Here is a 25,012-nt window from a genome sequence, read left to right on the forward strand (position 1 = left end):
ACCGGGATAGCTTCATTTACACCTCCTCGGATATTTTCCGACATTCCATCAGGGATTCCTTTACAAATTTCTTCCGGAATTCTTTCAGAGATTATTTCCGGGTCTGCATCAGGAATTCCTTCTGGGTGTCCTTCATTTATTGATCTCGAGATTAATTTACGGATTTCTTCCGGGATTTTGTCAAATATTGTTCCCCAGACTGCATCAGGGATCCTTCCTTCTAGGTTTCCTTTAGGATTTTTTCCACTGATACCTTTCTAAATTACGTAATTTATTTCTACATGTTTTCTTTTATGGATTCCTACAATTTTCATTTACCTAGGAATTATTTATTTCGAAGATTTTGTTAAAGATTTCTTTTCTCCCGTCATTCGTTCATTGCATGATTTCCAGCTTGATTCCTTTACAGGCTTCTCTGCTGCGATTCCGTCAGGAATTCCTCCATAGATTGCTTCCTGGATTTCTTCAGAGATTCCCCCAAGGATTTGTTCATTGCTTTCTCCCGGATTTCTTTTACGTATTTCATTCGGCATTTTTTCCGAAATTCCTTCAGCTTTTTCACCCGGGATTTCTTCCAGTATTTAAATGTTTTCTTCAGGGGTCTCACAAGGAAGTGCTTCTGGGAATTCTTCAGGATTCCTTCCGGGACATTTCCAGACATTTTATCAGCGACTCCTTCTGGGATTTCTTATTTTATCCTCCCGGGATTCCCTTAGGAATTTGTTCCGCGATTCCTACCGGGATAGTTTTACGGATTATTCCCGAGACTGCATAAGGGATTCATTCAGGATTCTTCCTCAGTTTTCTCCAGCGATTTCATTATTGACTTCATAGTTTTCTCCAAGGTTTTCTACAGATACTCCTCCCGAGATTCATTCAGACATTCTTTCAGAGATATGTTTCTGGGATTCTTTTAGGGATTTGTAACGGAATTCCTTCAGAGATTCCTTCATTGATTTCTCCTGGGATTTCCAGGAATTATTTTAGGTAGTTGGCCCAAAATTCATACAGAGATCCTATTGCAATTCTTCTCGGATCTTATCAGGGATTCACTGAGATTTTTTTATGTGATTCCTTCACTGATCCTAGTCGGCTTGCCCTTAATAACTGGGATTCCTCCCCAGAGCTTGAGCTTGAGCTTGATTGACCGCCCGTGGATGCTACTCCAGTATCGCCAGACCAGCTACACTCGCACAAGGACCAATGAGATAACTGCCGGGGACTAGCAGGCATCTTCAGTGTGTGAGCGTTGGTGATCTTCTATTTTTAGGCGACAATGGCGCCTGCCACGTCAGGTTGCAGGTCAATGTGGGAAGGGGTAAGGAAGTGATGATAGCAATCGTTTGTATCCACATCTGGCCGAATATACCTCTGCGCCAGCACAAATTCATGCGGATGTTGGAGTGTTGGTGGGAATTGGTTGGCAGAAGGTTCACACATTGGTGTGTGGATACCAGAGGAAGGTGACAGAATTGCGTGTTTTTTTTATTATTTTGAAGATGTGCGGCACAGCTCGCTTGATTGCATAACTTGTAGGCGTTTTTCTTATAGGATTGTGACACTGTGCTGTGAAAGTTTGGAAGGAAGGGAAACGGCTTTTTCAACCCGTTTCTGTTCTAGCGACGGCTATGAACATGTTTATATACATGAGTTGTATATGTAGAGAGCAGAGAGAAAGTATATAGAAAGATACAAAGTAGGAGGAAATTGAACCCAGGACCTTCTGCATATAAATCAGAAGCGGTAGCCACTAGACCACCAAGCCCGTCATTAACTGGGATTCCTCCCCAGATTCCTTAAATTACTCTATCGGGGATCTCCAGGATTCTTCTTGGATTCTTTCTGGGATTTTTTTCAGGTCCCTATTAAGAATTCGTCCAGTGCTTATGTGATATCTTTTAGAGATTCATCCCAAAATTTAAATAAGAGTACTATCCGGTATTTCTTTTCGGAACCCCTATTCCTGAAGGAATCCCTAATAAATCTGGGAAGGAATACCAGAAAAAAAAATGCTGAAAGGAGTCCCGGAAGACATCAATGAAGAAATCTTCATCGATGTCTCCCATTACTTCTATCGCCATTTTGTCAGGATATTTTCAGGTATTCCTTTAGAAATATTATCCAGTGTTCTTTCGTTGATTTCTCATAAGGTAATTTGGGGATATCTCCCAGGATTTCTCAAGAAATTTCTGCTGAGTTTCCATCAAGGATTCCTCCAGGGTTACCATCCGGGATTCTTCTCTGGATTTTGTCAGAGTATCCTTCCGGGATTCCTTTCGGGATTTCTTCTGGGATTGCTCCATTGAATTCTTCAGAGATTCCCACCAGAATTCTTCCCGGTGTTTCTTACATCTTGTTTTTCTTGGGATTCCTCGAGGGATTCTTCCAGGATGCTTTTAGAGATCTCCCGGGATTCTTTTAAGGATTCCTCTAGGATATTCAAAAGGACTTCCTTTAAGATTCTCTCAGGGAACACTCTCAGATTATTTTTTTGGGTTTCTTGAGGGATTTCTCTTGGGATTGCTTCCTGAGTTCTTTCAGGTATTCCTCCCAATATTTATATAGGTATTTCTTTGGAGATTTCTTCCGCGATTTCCTTATTGTTTCTTTACGCATTTCCTGTAGGGATTTCTAAAAAAAGCCTCGATGTCTACATTTTTCATCATCCGCGCTATAGTCGACCGTCTCAATGCAATGTCGCTAACAACTCATGGATACGATGGGAACCCCCATCACGCCCATACTATGTGAACGTCATTCAGCTGCTCATTGAAGCGCTGCTTCCATCTTTCGATCACCTTACGTTTGCCCGTATGGTGGCTCCGTACCTATCCCTACACATTTCTTGAAAAGGTAGTTTCATTTCCTCCTGTACAAATAGTACATTGGAACCTTATGAATGCACATGTTATTTTCCGTATCGGGCCCCACGTTTGGGAACTTAGATACGAAAAATAAAATGGAACATTACAAATGTACAAAACACAAACATGCAACACACCATGTCCCAATTTGTACAAATAAACAATTATTCTTTATTTTTTCTCTCTTCCATCCATCACCCACACAGCATTATGTTCCCATTCTCCTCGCTGCAAGTCGAGTACAGCAACTTCCACCGTTCGTCGCAAATCATGTCCAACGCGCTGAGCATGACCAACTCCGGCTTCCCCCATTCGTGGATCGTATCCGGGCAGGACTTCTGCCCGATCACCTACTCGTCGATCCAGTCGCACAACTCGGCCGTTTCCAACAACCTGGCCACGGTGGAACCGGGACTGATTGAGCTGCGCAAGGAAAAATCACGGGACGCTGCCCGATCGCGTCGCGGGAAGGAGAACTATGAGTTCTACGAGCTGGCCAAGATGTTGCCGCTGCCGGCGGCGATCACGAGTCAGCTGGACAAGGCGTCCATCATCCGGCTGACGATCAGTTACCTTAAGCTTAAGGAGTTTAGCGAGAATGGAGTCCCCTCGTGGAACAAGGAACCCATTGGGTTCCAGAACTACACGTCGCCACAGTATTTCAACGAGATGTTCGAGACACACCTGGGAACGCACATCCTTCAATCGCTGGACGGATTCGCTGTATCTACGGGAGTGGACGGCCGATTTCTGTACATTTCGGAAACGGTATCTATTTACCTGGGGCTGTCTCAGGTGGAGATGACCGGTAGTAGCATATTTGATTACATCCACAAAGGTGATCATGCCGAGGTGGAACAACAGTTGGGAGTGAAGAAGAACTCCGACTACTACAGTGGATACTCGGACGATCCACCGGAAAAGACGGTACTGAAGATCGTCAAGGAGAGTAAACCTCTTCCGGGCGAGAGTTTCGAGGGAGACGATCGAGCTTTCTGCGTGCGGATGAAGTCAACGCTGACGAAGCGGGGCTGTCACTTCAAGTCGTCCGGCTACAGGGTGATCTTGCTGTTGTGTCACCTGCGGAAGAAGAACAACTCCACGGACGAGCATAGCGAGAAGCAAACTGTGATCGGGATGGTGGGCATTGGGATCGCTTTGCCGCCGCCTTCGCTGCACGAGATCAAACTGGAGTCCGATATGTTTGTGTTCCGGACCAGTTTGGACCTGACGATCATCCATTGCGAAAACAGGTAGGTTATCGAACGGGGATCGGGTTTTTTGTTGCCCATTTAAGAACATACCTTTGGCTATTGCAGAATTTCTAGTTTTCTGGACTACACAGCCGATGAGCTGAATGGGAAAAGCGTCTACACGCTGTGTCACGGACAGGATGCGCCCAAGTTGAAGAAGAGTCACAGCGAATGTAAGTTGATCTCGAAACGTTTCAGACAGTTCTGTTCACGATCATTTTCAACCTTTCGCAGTAATCCAAAAAGGTCAAGTGTTGACCCCATTCTACCGAATCCTGAACAAAAACTCCGGCTACTTCTGGATCCAAACGTGCTGCACGATGGTCTGCCAGACGAAGAACATGAGCGACCAGACGGTGATCTGCGTCAACTACATTATCACCCGTCCGGAGAAGGAGAACTTGATCTTGGACATCTCGCAAATGCCAAATGTTAACCACAATGATTACCACATCGGAAGCAAAAGCGTGGCCGCAGCGGCGGCCAAAAGGGCAGCAGCAGCGGCAGCTGCCAACATGGAGTACGAGATGGAAGTCAAGGACAAGTACGGAGAGCTGGGCGGAAACCAGTCGGATTCGTACCTGGACGGCCACGTTGATCACAAGGAACTGATCGATAAGTCACCTCACAAGGCGATAGGGCTGGGCATGTTCGACAAGAAGGAGTCGCTGGACTTCAAGGACAAGCATATGGACCGGGAGAAGGGTTGCAGCAATAGTAAGGTGAGTTCAGAACTTAACAAGCTCCAATTCAAAGAATTTACATGATCGTCATTTCCACAGCAACAGCGACTCAAAGCCGGTAGTCCAATGATGAACATGTCGGTCAACGAGAACCAGGGTATCGACAAGAAGACCTCCAACGGCAAAAAGAACATCTCCAATCGGGCGAGCGTCATTCGGGTGCTAAACAAGACGTCCTCAAAGAAGATCCTGCAGGAAAACCATTGAGAGCTTTCAATTTCGAATTTCTCACGACTTCTATCCACTCTATAACAATCTACCAACCAGTCAGTGCTATGCCATGCTTGAGAACATACAGAAAATACTCGAGACTATTTATTGCTTCTGCGAACGTCTTCATCTCTCTCTCTTTGTAGGAAAATACTCATGGTAGTAAGAGCCAAGCATTGTTACATAAATTCTCTCTGCAATCGTCGTCGTACTACTACAATTACACATTAAATAGTAACGCAAAGTAACCAGTGTCAGTATAATTACATGTAATGTTAGCAATCATACCAACTAGTATTTGTAACTATACTATTATTAAGTTAGTAAAGAATGTGAAAATAAATGCAAAAAGTATTATGTTTTAGTACCATTGGAAATTTGTATCGTATCCAATCATTCGAAATCCCATGCAACGTTTGGTCAATCGCAATGATGAGTGATTTTTCTGAATATCACTGTCAAGCTTTGACGCATATGATTAATGTGAGTGCTTCACTGTGGTCAATGTTATGTTACAACTTACGGATATTTACTGGAAAAAAGGCGACTTATAGGATTGTCTAAATAAATCTCTCGAGGAACTCCTGGACGAATTCCTAGACAAATTTCTGGAGAAACCCTTGGTGGATTTTCTGGACGAATTCCTGCAGGAATTCCAATGAGGAATTCTTGGGAAAATCCCAGAAAAAAATCCTAGAGAAATCTCTGGAAGAAATTCTGGAGAAACTTCTGGAGAGTTTCTGAAAGTATACCTGGAGGAATTTCTGGGGAAATCGCTAGAGGTATTCTTGGAGGAATTTCTGAAGTAACAACTGGAGGTTTCCTGGATGAATTCCTAGCTAAATTCCTGGTGGAATATCTGAAGGAATCCTGAAATGGACTTCTGCAAGGATTCCCGGAGTAATTCCTCGATGAATTCCTAGAGAAACTCCTGGAGGATGAATTTGTGGAGGAAATGAAATTCCTGCAGGAATACCTGGAGAAACCCCTGGAGGAATTCCTGGAGAAAACTCTCAAAGAAATCCTGAAGAAACTCTTGGATTAATTCCTGGAGGATTCCCCAGAGGAATTCTGGGAGGAATCTCTGGAGAAATTTCTGAAGAACCCTATTAAGGAATTCCTGGAGGAGTCCTTAGATAAAAAATCTGGAGAAATTCTAGGAAGAATCCCTGAAGGAATTCCTGGAGGAACCTCAGAACAAATGCCTGGAGAAACTTCTGGACAAATTTCTGGCGAAATCTCAGAAGGAACATCTTGAGAAATCCCTAGAGGAATTCTTGGCGAGATTTCGTGGAACTATCCCTGGAATAATTCCTGGAGGAATCTCTAGAGGAATTCTGGGAGAAATCCCCGGAGAAATTCCTAGACTAATTCCGAGAGGAATTTCTGGAGAAACTCCAGGAGGAATTCTCGGAAGAATGTAAGGAGGAATCATTGGAGGAATTCCTGGAGAGATCTCTGGAAGAATCCTTAGAGAAATCCCTGAAGGAATTCCTGGTGGAATTTATGTAGAAATCTCTGGTGCAATCCCTGGAAGAATCTCTGGAGGAAAAATTCCTGGATAAATCTCTAAAATTAGGAATCCCTGAAGAATTTCATGAAAGCATTTCTGAAGGAATCACTGGAGGATTTCCTGGAGAAATTCATGGAGGAATTGCTGAAGGAATTTCTGGAGGAATTCCTAAACAAATACCTATGGTAATTCCTGCATGAATTCTTGGTGGAATTCCTGGAAGAGTCCCTGGGGAAATGCCTCGATTGAATCATAAAGAAATGCCTGGAGGAACTCCTGAAGGAATCTCAGGAAGAACTCCTGGAGAAACTCCTGGAAGAATACCTGGAATAACTGCTGGAAAAATTCCGAGAGGAATTCCTGGGGGGGAATTTCTGAAGGAAACCCTGGAGGATTTCCTAGAAAAAATGCCGTAGTAATTTCTGAAGGAATGTCTGGAGGAGTCTCTGAACTGAATAAAATCCTGGAGGAATGCCTGGAGGAATCCCTATAGAAATCTCGGGAGGAACTCCTGGACAAATGCCTGGAAATATTCCTAAAGGACTTCCTGAAGGAATTCCAGGAGCAATCCCTAGAAAATTCTCTAGAGGAATACCTAAAGGAACGCCTGAAACCCTGTAGAAGTTCCTGGGGACATTCCTGCAGGAATCTCTATAGAAATTCCTTAAGAAATCTTCAATGGAATTGGCGTCTTTGCCGATGTTCCATACACTAGGCGCCCCTCCGCCTTTTGCCAAAATTTGGAAAAACCACTCCCTTGTCGTCTTTTCTGTACACGGGCCTGCCTGGAGAAGGTCCTGAAAAAAAACCTCATGAGGAACTTCGAAAGCAAGTCTAAGAGGAAATCCTAAGGGAATCTCTAAACAGTTCCTGGAGGAAGTATTGGATTAATTCCTGGAGGAGTTTCTGAAAGAATTCCAGTTGAAACTCCTGGAGGAATCCCACGAAGAGATCTTGGAGGTTTTTTTTATATAAACCCTGAAGTTGCCCTAAAAGAAACAAATAAGAATTATGAAGAAACACCATGAGGAATCCCGGAAGCAATCCCATGAAGAATGCCTTGGGGAATCTAAGGAGAGCTTTGTCAGCGAATTCATGAAAGAATTTATGTAGGAATCCCTGGATAAAAAATCTGAAAAAATCAATGTATGCAGTAATTTCTGGACGAATAATTGAAGGAATATTTCAATAGATTCCTAAAGGATTTTTTATACACCATTTTTAAGCAATTCATGGATTAATTTTTGAACAATTTGCAGTAAAATTGTCTGAAAGAATTTCTGGAAGACATTCCTGTAAAAATACTTCGAATATTTCCAGGTAGACTTATTGGATCAATCTCTTTCGGAATTCTGGAAGAAATACAAGGAGAAATTCCTGAAAAAACTCTGAGGGAATACCTGCAGAAATACCTTAAAGCATCTCTGGAGAACCCTAGATGCATTCTTGAATGAATCTCTAGAGAAATCTTTGATGGAATCACTGCAGCAAGCTATGGAAAATCCAGAAGTAATTGTTCATACTCATATAATTTACGAAACTAAAAAAGAAAACAGTCATTTTGATTCCTCAAAACTACAATGCCGATTTACATATTCACATATTGGGCGATCATGCCGATTAAGGACAAACGTCTTGAAATCCCGCTTCAACAGTGCATCAGAACTTCAGACGCACAAATCTCAAGAAACAAGCTTCAAACAACAGTGCATTTTATTATTCTGTTCTTACTCACTTGTAAGGCCGTTACAAATATTTATTTCACTTTTTGTCCCACCACTCTTTGGCTGATCGAGGGGGGGGGGGGATAAAAATAATAAAGCATCTATTCTGAAAAATATTAAAAACTCATCGGATTTGTTAAATAATTTTCAGCAAGACTCGATATTTTGATAAATATTTTTTCATCTGCCCCCTCAAAATGCGAAATCGAAAAATTGACCCCGGAACCACCGGAACCGATTCCCGGGAAATCTGAATACCGGTTCTAAAATGGCCAACAGTATTTCAGATAACGCAATATTAGCCCAGAATGATGTATTTTGAAAATCACGATGTTTGAGATGCCGCATGATGGTATTGAATCATATTCAAAAATTGACCCCGGAACTGGATTCCGGAAAATCTGTATACCGATTCCACAATGGCCAAATGTATCCTAAGTGGCCAATCATTATGATAAAATGCCATAATTTTCAAAATCATGAAGTTTGATATGCCGCATGATGGTGTTTGTTTATTTTCGAAAATTGGACCCCGGAACCACCGGAACCGATTCCCGGGAAATCCAAATACCGGTTCCAAAATGGCCAACAGTATTTCAGACAACGCCAAAACAGCAGAGAATGATGCATCTTGAAAAAAACCACGAAGTTTGAGGTGTCGCATGATGGTATTGAATCATATTCAAAAGTTGACCCCGGAACATCCGTAAAACGGGTTCCAAGGCACGTAGTGACCGGGATGGACTTCTAGACAAATTTTTCTATCATTCTAGTGCACTTAGGTCTGAAAACTGAACGGCTCTCATATCGAAAATTTCCTTTTTCCAAAATGGCCAAATCAAATGACCCATTTTGATTCCGGAATAACTCCGGAACCAGGTGGCTATTCCAACAATCCCTAGCAAATCCTTAAATTAGAAGGATATCCGCTTATTGTGTCAAAATTTGGTCGGAAAATATTGAAAAACAAAAAAGTTAAAACGAAAAGAGTATTGTATTGCACTCTCCTTTTGGGGGGGGGGTTTGGTAACGAAAGGGTTAATGATAATGCTAATACTAATGCTAACGAGATTCAGTTTGAGAACATCGAAGTTACAAAGTTTTGAAAGTGAGATAGGTTTTGAGTTACTTCGTTCTAAGCTGATTAGCAGTTTAGCAAAGTTCAGTGGTTCCCAACCTACGGGTATGGGCCAAGCAAATTGCGCAAGAACTAAAGTGTTAGAATGAAGTGAAATTTTTTTTCGGATTCTAGGCCTCAGGGAGCACTTGTTAAAATTTAGTTGTTTTACAAGGATCAGTGGTTCCCAATCTGAAGTCACAGGTCACAAGAAGTTCTCAGGATCTGAAAATGCTAGGAAGAAGCTCAAATATTTTTCGGATTAATCATCTCAAGGAGGAGTATCGTCAATACAGAGTGTGCGGTGGATGCGTCGCGGGTCGAGTCGGTTCCGGATTTTTCGCTTCCCATCGCGCTGCAGTGTGAACGAGAAAGAATAAAATCGATGTGGTCGAATTCAGTGTGCGGTAGATGCGTCGTGGATCGAGTCGGTCCCGAATTTTTCGCTTCCCGTCGGCGCCAGTTCCCAATACACTTTAAGTTCATAATAAATATTTTCTTTCATATTTTGCATTCACACAAAAGAGTGAAAAGTGTTAGTTCGGGCTCGCCGGTCGAGAAAAAATCCGGGCGCTGACAAGTGAGTCGCGTTCAGTGTATTTCTGTGTGGAATAGACTAAAGGTTTCTGCTCCCTAGTGGAGTGGAGACGCGCGATAGAATTTTCTTTTTGGCTAGTTTTTGCGTCGAAAAGTGGTCGGTTGTTAACGGCGGTTTGTGTATATTGATCCATTGTCAAATCATATCACCAACCATAGGTGACTCCCGGACTGACAATGTACCTTACCCTACTAACAAAAAAATCCTTCCTGAGACAAACATGGAGATGCAGCGATTCGCGGTCTTTTTAACAACGTTTGTCTTACTAACATTCCCTCCCTTCCTCGATGACCGTAAGGACGTGGCCGGCGCCGTTATTGACCTTAATAAAGTTGAGAGCTCACGAACTGTGTACATTGAGAATAGTAAGCTAGTCCCAAGCCCTATTCATTGGTTCCTTGTGCAATTTCGATTGCTCTGGTCAATCACGGAGTAGCAACTACGAATTGTGCGGTCATCTATGCTCATGCTCATGCTCAGGAGGAGTATCGTCAATACAGATGTGTTGTAAAAAGAAGTGGTTTCCAATCTATGAACAAGGGCCACGCAAATTTCTCAAAAACCGTAAGTGCGAGGAAAAAATAATAAAAATTGTCTGATTTTACGCCACAGAGAGCAGATACTAAAATATAGTCCCATGATTCCAAATATGGTGGCCACGTGAAATTCTCAAGAACCAAAGGCTGAGGATGACATGTTTTTTTTTCAATTCTGCGTCTCAGGGAATACTTATTGAAATTGAAAAATTTTTACGCGGGGGATTTCGGAGGCATTTCAAGAATCTTCAGAGGATTTTCGGCGGGTTTCCGAGACGTTACAGAGGCGTTACATAGACGTTTTCGGGGGTTTTGGAGGGTTTTAGGTGCGCTACATGGGGTTCGAGTGGGTTTTAGGGGGATTTGGAGGCATTTCGAGAAGCTTCAGAGGATTTTTAGCGGGTTTCCGAAACGTTACAGAAGCGTCACAAAGGCGATTCTGAGGGTCTCAGGTATTTCACAAGGGGCCCGAAGGGATTTCAGGGGGTTCTGTGCGATTTTCAGCGGATTCAAGAAGCATTATAGAGGGCTTTCGGGGCGTTTTCTGGGGTTCCGGGGAGTTACAGGTGCGTTACCCTCTGGAACCCACAGTTACCCTCCGAAACTCTTTAAAACGCCAATGTAACGTCTCAGAAACCCGCCAAAAATCCTTTGAAGCTTCCTGAATGCCTCCGAAATCCTCCCGAAGCATCCTTGAACCTCATGTAACGCCCTGAAACCTCGCCTGAAACATCCTGGATCCCCCTAAAACACCTTCCTCTGAAACCTCCCTGAAACCCCTTAAAGCACTCCTAGAAGCCTCCCGGAAATCCCTGAATCCTTTTCACATCTACCGTGACATGACTTTTTTATGCGATTTTTTGAACGCGTTTTTACGACATAAAAAAAAAACGATGTTTTTTACGTGGTACTACTACCGCCGTAAAAAAAAACTTCAGTGTATAGTCGTGTTGCCCAGCTCAGTGGTTCCCAATCTGAGGACAGAAGCCACACAAATTTCTCAAGAACCCAAAGTGCAAGGAAAAAGAACACATGCTTTTCGGATTGGTTATCTCTAGGAGCAGTGTGGAAAACAGGGGCATTTTAGAGCGTCTCATGAACAGTCAGGGCATTTCAGGGGACGCCAGCGGGTTTCTCAAAGTTTCAGAGAGTACCGGGAGGTCTCAGGGGATCTCATAGGCTTTCAGGAGATGCAGTAGGTTAAATGAATAAATGTTAGAGGCTCACAAGAGGTTCAGGCGGATATCAGGAGGTCTCAGTGATGTTTCAGAGAGTCTTAGAGAATTCCAGTGGGTCTAAGAAAGTTTCTAGAGGGTCCAGGAGGTCTCACGGGTGTTTCAAGTGGTCTCAAGAACGCTTCAGAGGGTCTTACAGGATTTCAGAGTGGTTTCAGGGGGTCTAGGGATACCAAGGGGTCTCAGAGGGCGCGACAGAGGGTACCAGGAGGCCTCATGAGCATTTCAAGGAGTCTTCAGGGATCTAGGGGGATTTCAGACGGTCTCAAGGGCGTTTTAAAGACACGTACACGTTAAATGCTTCCAGTGAGCTATTTGCTCTATGAAGGAAGCACGACACTAGACAAAGGACCCAGTGGTACAGCCGAAATTTTTTCCTGACAGCTGCGGCGGGAATTGAACCTGCGCTCCTCAGCTTGGTGCTTGATGACATTAACCGCACGGCCTCGAAGCCACACAGCTTACAGGGTTCCAGGGCGTTCGGGGGATATCAGGAGGTCTCAGAGGCATTTCAGAGGATCTCAAAGGGTTCCAGAAGCGCCAGGGAGTCGCAGGGGCGTGTCTTGAAGGAGAAGTCTAATGCGTTTCAAGAGGTCTATAGGGTTCCAAGCACGTTTCGGCTGTAGCCAGTGCATACAGGGCAATATCATCGGAGGCAGTTTGCGTTATAGCCGGGATGATCCCTATATGCATCACTCTGGTTGAGGACGTGGAATTGTTTCAGAGAAGGGAGATTGTAAACGAAAAAAGGACGGCCAGAGCGGATTCGTTGGCTAAGTGGCAACAAGAGTGAGACAACGCGAATAACGGAAGGTGGATCTGCCGGCTCATTCCAAATGTATCGGTATGGACATCCAGAAAACACTGCGAAATAAACTTTTACCTGATACAATTTCTGTCAGGATGCTGTAGAAGTTACTTCCATCGATTCGAACATGCAGAGTTTCCGGTTTGCCCAACCTGCCCGGGCAACGAGGACACCGCGGAGTACATGGTTTTCATTTGTCTAGAGAAGTGCGTAGCGAGATGCTAGCAGACGGAGTTGGTAATTTCGGTCCTGATAACATCGAACGAAGATAGAAGTTGCCAAGAAGAGGATGTATGTATGGAATTCGGTGAACAGAGCTATCACATATTTCATGTTGCTGCAACGAAAATAGCGTGATGGCCAGAGAGCCAGCCAACGAGCAACATCGTCTGAAACTCGACTGAGTGGAGGCGTAGCAGGCTAATTTTAGCAATTTGCTCTTAGCTTGTAGCGGGTTTATGCGGGTCGGACAGGAGTTCATCTCCGCTCAACATCTATCGCGAAGAGGGGGGGGTGTTAAGAGATCTGGCGCTTCAAGAGGTCTTAGAGGGTTTTAAAGGCATCTAGGGTGTCTAAGTGAAGAGGGTACCAGAAGATCTCAGGCGTTTCAGGATATCTTTTACGGTTCCATGGAGTTTTCACGGGATTTCAGGAGGTATCAGAGAGGTCTAAATGGCGTTTCAGAGGGTTAACACGGTTTCAGGCGATTTCAGGGGATCTCATGGGGTTTCAAAGGGGTTTCAGGAGGTCTCATGCCGTTACAGGGGGTCTTAAAGAGTTCCAGGCGGTCTCAGAAGGTTTCAGGGGGTTTGAGGGGGCACTAGGTGGTCTCAGGGGCGCTTCGGGGAGTCTTCAAGGGTTTCTTGGGATTTCAGAGGGGGCCTGAGGGGCGTTTCAAGGGGGTTTCAGGAGGTCTCAGTGACGATTCTGAGGGTATAAGGGGCGTTTCCGGGGGTCTCAAGGGAGTTTCAGAGTCTTCTAGAGGACTCTACTGCCCCTCTTCGCATGTCAGTCCCATGTTGTTTCTAATGCGGATCATATTTTGATCCATCACGAGGTCATTTAACCCTTCGGAGCCGGAAGGCGAGGGGTCATATATGACCCTAACATAGAAACAGCTGTATAAATTCGCCCATCCAATAAAGCAAAGTTGTTGCAAATTGAGTCCTCTATTATGAAAAAATAGGAATACATATTTGAATTTGAGACTTAGTTGACAACCTAGAACATCCTGAACACCATGAAATTTGGAAAAACGAAATAAATGACATACCAATTGTTCTAAGAAATGAATTTGGATATGAGTTACGTTGATATGAATTCATTTACCTTTCGTCAAGAATTACAATATGTGTCTTGGAAACTGTCCTAGAGTGAAGGCCTTCACTCTACAAGGTTTTATATTTGATAATTTTATGTTTTCGTTGTAAATAATAGCTAGATTAGTACTACTGGGATCCGTTAAGCTCTTGACATCTACAATGCCATTTATAGGCACTATACTGCCGTGAATCGCATATCAGTCCCATCTTTGCTGGATTTCCTATGCAAATGGGACAGATATGCGATTCACGGCAGTATAGGGATATTCCAGTTCAGCCAAATTACCTTGGAGCTCAGAACTTCAGATCTACACTTCTAACTGCCATATCTATTATACTGAGTAACGTTGCATAACCAATCGCGTTTACTGGAGCAATCTGAAGTCTAGGTACTTGTTTATTATAAATCTTTGTGATATTCAGGGTCGTCCAAACTGTTCTATAATGAAGTCCTTCCACTTCCAAGAATAGCTTTGTGTTTTTGCCATAAATAATAGCATTGCTATTATTTATGGCAAAAAATATTTACGGATTATTTTGAAATCTCAAATGTCATTTAGAGACACTATAGGGATATTCCAGGTCAGCCAAACTATCTTGGAGCTCAGACCATATAGGGTCACTTTATGATAGTTTTTTGATTATGTAGGTCATCGAATCTTTCATGGACACACAGCTTTATATCTACACTTGCAATGCTAGCCTGTTGCACTGAATAATGATACATAACGATCCATATTTACTTCATCTTCTTCTTCTTTATGGCTCGACGTTCGCATTGGAACTTGGCCTGCCTCTCTTAATGTTGTTTTGAACACTTCCACAGTTATTAATTGAAGGGCTTTCTTTGCCTGCCATTGCATGAATTTGTACATTGTGTGGCAAGTACAATGATACGCTATGCCCAGGGAGTCGAGACAATTTTCCCGACCGGAACGGGAATCGAACCCGCCGTCTCCGGATTGGCAACCCATAGCCTTAACCACTAGACTAACTGGAGATGTTATCAGGTCAAATTTGAGCAATTTTAAAATATCTATTGCAGAGTTACAGTAATATTTATGTGTGCCGATTATTGCGGATACAGGCTTTAGTAAGTAGTATTAGGAGTTCAGGTGAGTATTAGGAAGTCCCAGTGCAGTGAGGTTTCAGGAAGTCTTAGAGTATTCCAAGGGGTTTTAAAAGGTTTCAGGAGTGTCCAGGAGGTCTCACGGGTGTTTCGAAGGGTCTCAGGAACGCTTCAAAGGGTCTTAGAGGATTCCAGAGTGGTTTCAAGGGACCTGGGGTGCCTCAAGAAGTCTCAGGAAGTCTCAGGGGAGGTTCCAGGAGGTCCCAGTGGCGTGTTGGGGGTCTCAGGAGGTTCACGAGGTGTAAAAAAGTCTGAAGGGCGTTCCAGGGGTTCTACAGGGTTCCAGAGAATTTCAGTAGGTCTCAGGAAGTTGCAGCAGCGTTTCTGAAGGTCTCAAGGGCGTTTTAGGGCAAGGACGTTTTAATTCACCTGTCAATCATTTAATTCATATGTCTATAACTCAATTCAGAAGCTTGTTACTGCAATGTGATGTTCGGCAAACTTGTAGGGTAAAGTTATTCCTACAATTATCACCAAAGGCACCGTGTTCTAACTCTTATATTTACGGCGTGAAAACGCTAGTATTAACCTACTCATACTAAATGATAGAATGATAGAATTGATTGTCAGGTGAATGAAAGCATCCTTGTTTCAGGGGGTACCAGAAGATCTTCAGGCATTTCACAGATTGTCAGAGGGTTCCAGGGAGCCCCAGAAAGTTTCTGAGTGTTTTGAAGGTGTGTTTCAGGAGGTCTCATGGGCGTGTTAGGGAACTCAGGAGGTACCATGGGGTCTCAGGGGCGCTTCAGGGGGCCTTAGCGGTTCAGGAAGTACTATAATTTCTGAGGGGGGTTTTAAGGGGTCTCAGGGCGTTTTGAGGAATCTCACGGGGTTTCAGGAGATATCAGGAGATTCCAGGGGGCTTATACGGGAGATTTAAGAGGGTTCCACGGGGTTTCATGGGGTATCAGGATGTCTCAGTGGTGTTTCAGGGTGTCTACAAGGATCTAGAGGATCTCATGGGGTTTCGTGAGGTCTCAGGTCGTTTTTTTTTTTAAGAAACCGGTTTTTGATTTCTGGTCAACTTGGTTGCCAACCCAGCCAGCATCCGCAAACAACTCCAAATCAGAGTTCGATGACCCAAAGTGCAACTTATGGAGAAACTTCAGAGCATACAAATAGAACTGCCACAATGGCCGGCTTGGACTCCTACTCACGCTTTCAAGAGCACCAATCTTGAACATTCGTGAACAAATGCGCTCGATTTGGAAAGCTGCCTCTTTTTGCAAAGCCAGAATAAACAAGTTCGGCTTGATTCGAGGCTTCGTTCGTCAGATTTGTGCCTCTAAAGTTTGTATGCAAAATTGCAATGGGACTTCTTGATGTTTCAGCTTAAGATACCTGAAGACTCTTTTAGACTCCTGCCAATCGGCCTCCAATGGACCTCGAAACAGGGTGAGATACGTTGCTCGGCAGCCTGTTTTACTCCTTCTTCTGTGGAAGACAGACAGGCAACGGAATCTTCGAAGTATTGAATTATCCGTGCGCTTATCCCTACCCAGAGCGTTAATGATTAATCATAAATTTAATCATGATTAATGATTAATGATTAAGATTAATCAAAATCATTAATCATAATCACAAAAAAATCTCATTTAATCATTAATCATTAATCTTAATCACACTGTTTTTGCAATCTAATCATTAATCAGTAATCATAATCATAAGAAAAAATATTAATCAATCATTAATCATTCATCACCAAAAATGATTCATCATATAAAATATATGATCCAATTTAAATTGGTTCAAATGCTGTTCTAAGTAATATAATTTATGATTCTTTTTTCAAAAATCTCCCGGACAGAGTTACCTTTTACTTTTGAAACTTCAAAAACATGTTTAACAATAAATATATTTTAATCATTTCCAGTTTTTTTGTGATTGATTAATCATGGTTAATCATGAATTTTAATCAATGAGCCATTTTTTATCATTAATCATAATCAATAATCACAGATAAAACCAAATTTAATCATTAATCATAATCTTTAATCATCCTAAAAATCAAATTAATCATTAATCATAATCAATAATCATCAAAATTGGAATTTTAATCATCAATGATAAATCATGATTAAAATTTTTGTTAATCATGAACGCTCTGTCCCTACCTTATGGATGTTCGGATTGTTTCAGCCACTTAAACTTGACGCCAACTTTTAATTCAGTCAATATATTATGATCGGATTCGACCGTTTCTTCATAGACCGAAGAAGCGGCAAAATAAATTACTTCTGCTCATCTGTATATTTTAGTAGATAGACTTACTCTAAGAAAACTGCATCAGATCTGCAGCAAGAAAAAAGTCGATCGTTCGATCCTTCCGCTGACTGATTGATGCCCCTTACATTTTTTGACTGCTTCACGTTTACTTACTATCTACTCTGGAGTGATTCGAGGCGACTCCACCGATTTTCGAATGATAACGAAAACGAGCCGATTGCAGTAGCGCTAAATAAATATTACGTAGTTTATGTATTAGACTTCCATAAAATCTATTCATATTATTCAAATAAATTGCTTATTATTGTCGCATAACTCTCGAATATCGACTGATAAAAATCCAGAAACTAATAAAGGAATAATCATAATGGAATAGTTCATTTCGCATTTTAAAATACCGTCGCTTTCTCGATATGAGAAGTTAAAAAAAGTAGTTAAAACGTTTTCATAAACCTTTCAGTTTTTAAATCATACTGGGGAAATATAAACTAATTCTTCCGAATCGCTTCGCGATTACGTTTTTCTTTTTGTGATCTAGGACGGATGGAACTCGGCGAACCCTTCAAAAGAAGACCCCTCACTTCTTCTTCTTGCTCTTTCGCTTTTTCCGCTTCGAGCTGCCACTCCCATTGGTACCAGCAATGGGAATGCCACTCGGTTTCTCCTGACTCGCACCTGCCGAACTGTTCTTTCGTTCCGTCGTGGCACAACTTACCTCGCCGAGCGAGCAACTGCCCGTCGCTTCCTCATCCTCATCGTCGTCTTCGTCGTCATCGCAGAATACGGCCTTCAGCTTCTCGTCGTGCAGCGTCATCTTCTGCAGCTTGCTGAGACTCTGCATCTTTTCCAGCTCCTCTTCGAAGGCTTGCGCGGCGGGGTTTTGTATCACTTCGCACCCATCGTAGTAGTCCAGCCGTTGCTGTTGCTGCACTTGCACCTGCACCTGTTGATGATGCTCCTGCTCCGCCAGCTCACTTTGATGCGTGTAGAAATCATTGATCAGTCGCTCGCGCACCATGAAGACCGTTCCGATTGCACCGGTTTTCTCCTCGTAATGGCGGAACTCTTCGTCTTCGTCATCGTCCGGCTAGTTAATAATGGAAAACAAATCAATACATTCATGTCACGGAAAGTAGTGAACATCGAACTTACATGTGCTTCCTCCTGTTGCACCTCATGATAAGCATCCTCATACTCTTGCTGATATTCCTCGTCCTCCTCATCACCTTCCTGCTCGGCCAACTCTTCCTCCGTCATACTCTTGGAAAGATTCAGTCTCACCTTCTCATTCTGCTTCAGCTCGCGCAGGACGTTCTTCATCTTGTCGTTGATCGATTCATACCGACCCTCCTCGTACGAGTAATGGCCGACACCGGCACTGAACGTCGACGGCGAAGACGCTGAAGCAAACGAGTCTTCCGCGCAGTCGTCGTTGTACCGCCCGATGATGATATCGTTGATTTGACCGTCACCACCGCTGAGGGCAGGATTTACCACTTCGACGATCGTTTGCAGGGGGTTGACTTCCTCGCCTTGTTCTTCTTGATCGCTTAGGTTGTCCTGATCATCCTCATCGGGAACCCTTCCGTCCGGGTGGTCATCGTCCTCCAGGGAAACATCCGCCGCTTCCGTGGAGTCGTCGTAGTCGGGAGACTGTAGTTGTTGAGGCAGCGTGGGAGCTTTCTGACGATCACTACTACCTGACGAGGGTTCTTCCAGTTCGAGCATGATTATCTTTTCGCGCATAGTTTCCACCTGGAAAGGAACATTTTCACATAAAATATGACTGAAAGGTTGCAACGCAACATTCTAAAAGATCATGCGTGGCGCAAAAGCCGAACTTGGCGGACGGGATGCAAATTAGTAAGCAGTGATTGAATTCGCATGCGCTGGAACAATTCATTGAAACGTGGATGACAAAACTGTTAGGGAGTTGTTACAGATCTAATTGCAGCATGCTTATCAAGGTTAGTTACAATTGTTTGCTTGACGTTAGGAAATATGTGCTTCAAATGTGTGATATCTATCAAACCAATAAAAATCATAATAATTCATTAATGTGCTTTTGTATTCATTTCTAAAGGCTAAAGTAGTTTCTAAAGCTATTTCTGATAACGGTCTTAGTTTGTGTGGACCGGTTGATGGGGGCTCATCAGCCCTGTTCAAATGTTGCTCTAGAATTTATTTCTAATCCAAAACTGGATCTGCCTTTATTAATTTTTACTTCCGGTTCTTCCAGGGATGTTCCGGGAATCTGATTCCTCCGAGGACCATGAATCCCTCGGGGAAGAAAACATAGCGGGTCTTCCTTTTTGATCTGCAACAAAAATCTCTCTATTTGATGTAAGCATTAATCTTCAATATCGAACATCGTTGATAAGCATATTTTGACCATTTGGGAACTACTAGATATGGTCACCGGACATAATCTCCGGGGGAACTTGCTATATACCGTATTCTGGTGCTCATATCCGTAAGCTATATGTTAGGGCAGGGCTGCCCAACGTACGGCCCGCGGGCCACATCCGGCCCGCGAGGAAATTTTGTGCGGCCCACGGCACGAATGAAGAAAAATAATATAATTTGGCCCGAGGAATAATATTTTTTATTATTTCTTTTGCCAGAGAAAAAATAAAAATTTATTTTGATATTTTTAGAGTGTATTTTGATTGATTAGAGTTAATAGAAATAATTAAACACTTATTATAGTTTACAAATTTCAAGGAAGCATCAGGTTACTTCCATGTGTATGTGAAATTTTGAGAATTAAAATAAATAAATTACTAAAAACATTTCAACAAGAACTTTGAGTAACTTATGAAAAAAAAAAACAAATCAATTATAATTCTACGAGTATTCGGAAATTTTATTTTGACGTAAAATTTCAACAAGCTGTGGTACAGTATAGAAACATTTTAAGGATTCAGTATGGAATTCTGCTTTATGAACGCCATTGCGCCTTTTTTATACTAAAGGTGCCATTAGACTGTTTGTCATCATGACAAATATTTGCCATTGAAGCCCGACATTCATCCTTGGTTGCTATGATTCCCATTGTGTTGGTCATTTGTTGGGCTTGTTTGGCCAAATATTTGTCATGTCTAATGGGACCTTAACACGAACTCCAATTATCTTGACAAGCAAAGTGCAGAAAATTAAAAAAAAATGTATTATCGTCGAATTTTAATTTTTGGCCCGTCGACTGCTATGGAGTGTACCTGTGGCCCGCGGCCACGAAAGGTTGGGCAGGCCTGTGTTAGGGCCTCAAATGTGGACTTTAGCGGTATAATATCCTAAAAGAATTTGTTCTGTATACTTAAATATATCTTTTTGAATCTTCATTTTCTTCTTGTCATGCACTCCAACTTGATCAATGTTGATGTTTCCCAACAAATTTTCTGGAAGAATGCTCGAAAAAACTGTTGAAGGAACCATAGGAGGAGTTGTGGAAGAACTCCGGGGGTATTCCTCCATAAATTGCGGCTGTGATTTCTCCTGATTACTTCAAAATTGCCTGAAGTTAGTCCTCCAAGATGTTCTGCAGAGATTCCACCCGAAATTCTTGTTGGGATGGCTTCTAAAATGTATCCATCAAATACTTCAAGCGCTCCTCTAAAATTTTCTGCAGGGATTCATCCGAAAACTGCTCCTGTGGTTCCTCTAGAGATTTTCATACCATTCCTCCAGAAATTCCTGCTAGTAAGTCTCCATTAATGTCTCCCAAAATTTGCCAGAAATTCAAGCTGTGATTTCTCCAGAAAAAGCTCAAGAGATTTTTTTCTGTGATTACTAGAGATATCCATGGAGAAATCCATAAAGGAATCACAGAAGTATTATTTCTATGGAATTTCAAAACATATCTCAAAAAGAATTCATGAATAAATCCTGAAAAAAAATCTGGAGGAATCCAAACAGATTTTTTTGAAGGAATCCCAGTAAGTATTCCAGGAATTCCTCATGTAGGATTTCTTTGATGAATTTCTTCAGAAATGCCTTCAGTGCAGTGCTTCCTCCCGGAATTGCTCCGAGAATTCTCGCTGTAGTTCCTCAAGGGATTATTCCAATGATTTCTTCAGGAATTCTTCACTTAGAATGCCTGCTGAAATTCCTTTAGGTTTATTTTTCTTGTGACTCCTCAAGAAATTGCTCTCCAGTAACGCCTGCTGTAATTCCTCCAGAAAATCATTTCATGATTCTTTTAGACATTTCTCCAATGATCTTCCAAAATTACTGCTGTGATTTCTCCAGGGATTTCTCTTAGAATTTCTCTCGGAACACTGCAGGGATTCCTCCGGAAATTTTGGCGGAACCCCCATAAATCCCAGCTGGAAATGCTTAAACATAGTAACAAGGAAACAACCTGGTGAAACCTTAGAGGGAATTCCTGAAGGAATTCATGTAGAACATTGTAGAACTATTTATAGAAATCATTGGAGAAATTCATGAAGAAATCAGAGCAAGACTACTGAAGAAAACCTGGCAATAATTCCTGGAGGTACCTCAGTAGGAATTCATGGACGTATTAGAAGATGAAGGTTTGCCGCAATTACTTCATATATTTCTGCTTGGATCCCTGCAGGATTTCGTCCAGGAGTTTCTCCAGGAAATCATTTTCAAGTGCCTCCAGGCTTGTTAGGATTCCTCTAAAAAATCTCTCATATGAATCATTCAGGGTTTTTTTCCATGGATTTCGTCATGAAGTCCTTCAGAAATTCATCCTGAGACTCTTCTTGCTGCGATTCCTCTTGGGAGGTTTACAAAAACCGTTCCAGGAACGTTTTCTGAAATTGTTGTTTCAATTCTGCTTGTGACTTCTTCTCAAGGGATTAGCCATGGCTTCTTCCCACAATTCCGCTTGGAACTCATCCAGAAACTCCTGCTGGGATACCTCTAATAGTATCTTTCCCAATAATTGTTCCATAAATTACTCCTGTGACTCCACTAGAGATTTCTTCAAGTATTGCTCCATTTATTTACACAAATTTCTGCTGAGATTTCTCCAGGAATTTTTGCTGTGAATTTTCAAGCATTTCCAGCTTCCAGACCCCCAGGAATTCTTGGAGTAAGTCCAGCAAGAATTGTCCGAAGACACCCAGTAAAAACTCTTGGACGGTTCCTACAGACATTTCTGGACCATTGCTTCATCTAAAACGAAGAAATACATCCATCCACACCGAACTGTAAAATGTGAATGTGAACTATAGGGTATAGCATAAATTTATTCTTCTAATACAATCTGATCGTTTGATAAACTGGTTGGCATAGAGATGAACCAGCCTCGGGCTGCAAATCTCTTCAATAAAAACACCTAACATGCATCGGCTCCGCTATGCGCTATGTGATCTGCTGAGCTTTAAAACATGAACGAAATAAAAAAATGAAAACATCTCCAATGCAAGATTTAAGAAAATATTCACTGTAATTTGGATATACAGATTCTTTCCAATTGACCACTCGTGCGCGAATCAAATGCATGCCCAACTAACAATTGCAAGTCACTAACAAGCAAGCTTGCTGAATTGTTGCTTAATAATGGTAATGATAGCTGAACTAAAATTATGCTCTACACATTACTGTTTAAATGATTTTACAATTGAAAAAGTAGTCAATGTTCGACTTTCCTCATCGGTATCAACAATGACAAATTAAAACACTTTTCAAAAGTTTAACAAGAAATTTATTCGACAAGCATTGATTCCTAAACAAAAGAGTTTAACAAAACATTTGTCTGCATCTTATTAAGCTGATGTATCGATAAGCATATGCTCCTGAACAATGTGCTTTTCACTTGTCAAATAAACGCCTTCAGCCCGTCATAGTTTGACTCGGAACTTTGTTCGGATTATGGGATAAATCATGGCTAAAACTGTTTAGACAACCAAGTTATTAAATAACTAATATTTTAAACGATTCACATAAAATAAAACAGAATATAATTGTGTAGTTTAACATTGAGTGCCAAGAGACGTAATCAACGTAAAAATGAGGCATTCATTTATTATTATAAATCTGTAACAAGATATCTTGTACCTATATTATAGTTTTTATCTTCCGCAGCAGTTCGATTGTACGAGACGCTTGGATCAATGCATTTGACATTTCCGTGTTGTCGTGTTTACTGAATATTGTTCCCACAGTCACCTAGATAACCAAGCAGCATTCATAAATCGACACATTCCAAGTATCCTTAAACATCCTTATGCACTATTTATTGAACATAATATCAAGATTCCATGACAAAACATAAATAAAAAAAAAAACTTAACGGATCTTCGACTGAGAATGAGTAGATAACCCGAACAGATGCTGTGGATGCACCATGTCCAAGACCATACCGCACCACATATTGTCATACATTTTTAAAGATCGATATTTAATGATAAAAATAAAAACATATTCATATCGCAATTAGTACATCTGGAAACAATATCTTCAATAACTACCAACACTTTTTGGCCGCATTCGATACAAGTTTTCTCACCGTGCGATAAAAATACTGACAGCGAAATCAGAATGGAAAACACGTGTTTTTTGCTGAACAGCTGTTGAAGTATGAGGCGTTGTTCAGTTGATAACCACGTGCTGTGCTAATTCACCACTGCTGAACACAAGTTTAGGAGTGATCATTATTAAATCATGGGAAGATTATGTTTTGCTTTGGGTACTGCATCTCACCATCTCTAGGATGGCGCAGATAGGAAGGCATGCGGCTGGCAATCGACAGATCTCGAGTTCTAATCCGGATTTAGGTAATTTTATATGTAATTCTTAATTCATAATAGGTGTTCTCAATACAAGAGCAAATAATTACTCTCGTGAGAGTTCAACATTTTTGCATTTTATTTATTTTCAGTCATTTTTGCCAAAGCCGAACAACAACTTTTCTGTGCATTTGTAAAACGCTTTGAACAACAAAAAATTAAGTTGGTGCACAACATGATGCTTAATAACTTCTCCAAATTTGTGTGAACAAAACCCGAACATAGGTTGTACGTGAAAATAATTCAAATGTTATTCATCATGATGCTGAATTAATTCGTCATAATAATGCCTGTTAAATGAGTGATTGTTAGTTGGGTGGCTCCGTAAAGCATTATGACGACTGAGCCTTTTGAAATAAACAAGTTAAACTGTTCATGGATAAAAATTGGCAATTAACAAGGCTGCCGATTTGAATGTACTCTTCGGTACAGTTGTACATAGTTGATTGAATTTCCTAGGGGTACCAGGACTGAACTAAACCTCTTAACATTCGGGACAATTTTCAGGTGGATTGTATAAAAAACATGGTTTCCAATAGTATTGGGGAGGATATATATAATCTACCCTACTACAGATGATTAGCAACAATGTTCGCAAATTTTAAGCCTTGCTGCGGATTGCGGAACTCCTGGAGAAGCTTCTGTTGAAATTTTCGTAGGCATTTTTGACCATCACTTCAGGAGTCCCTGCGAAGCGTCAGGTGTTAAGTGAGATAGCGAAATTCGTCGATCCTGCCTCCTGAATAGGTAATGGAGCAGTTATGGTGGAAGAAGCTTGATTGGGGGCCATTAATAAACCACGTAGACTTTTTGTGGGGAGGGGGGGGGGGTCAGGCTAAAGACTACGCTCCATACAAATTTCAAAATATTTGTATGGACAAAAATCTACGAGGGGAGAGAGGGGAGGGGGGGGGGGGTTCTGAGATGGCCAAATTTTGATCTACGTGGTTCATGAACAGCCTCTTGGGATGAT

General features: G+C 41.9%; 2 protein-coding genes across 4 annotated transcripts in view; one reads left to right on the forward strand and one right to left on the reverse strand.

Annotated features, from left to right (window-relative positions):
* Positions 1-3,070: 3,070 nt before the first annotated feature.
* LOC109415425 (protein trachealess-like) lies at positions 3,071-5,447 on the forward strand (the record flags this gene model as incomplete). Its single annotated transcript, XM_062843403.1, is given in 4 exon segments — positions 3,071-4,117; positions 4,184-4,290; positions 4,352-4,839; positions 4,900-5,447. Coding segments are annotated over 4 exon segments (1,806 nt in total). The 3' UTR covers positions 5,068-5,447.
* Positions 5,448-17,296: 11,849 nt separating this feature from the next.
* Positions 17,297-25,012, reverse strand: part of LOC115253608 (histone acetyltransferase KAT6A-like) — a 32,692-nt gene continuing 24,976 nt past the window's right edge. For all 3 annotated transcript variants that reach the window (XM_062843404.1, XM_062843405.1, XM_062843406.1), the window contains 2 exons: positions 18,431-19,033; positions 17,297-18,365 (listed from right to left, as the gene is read on the reverse strand). In XM_062843404.1, the coding sequence (XP_062699388.1) occupies positions 17,856-18,365; positions 18,431-19,033 (1,113 nt within the window). In that variant the 3' untranslated portion in view covers positions 17,297-17,855. The remainder of the gene's footprint in view (positions 18,366-18,430; positions 19,034-25,012) is intronic.

This window comes from Aedes albopictus, unplaced genomic scaffold (genome assembly GCF_035046485.1).
Source record: "Aedes albopictus strain Foshan unplaced genomic scaffold, AalbF5 HiC_scaffold_191, whole genome shotgun sequence".
Taxonomy (NCBI): domain Eukaryota; kingdom Metazoa; phylum Arthropoda; class Insecta; order Diptera; family Culicidae; genus Aedes; species Aedes albopictus.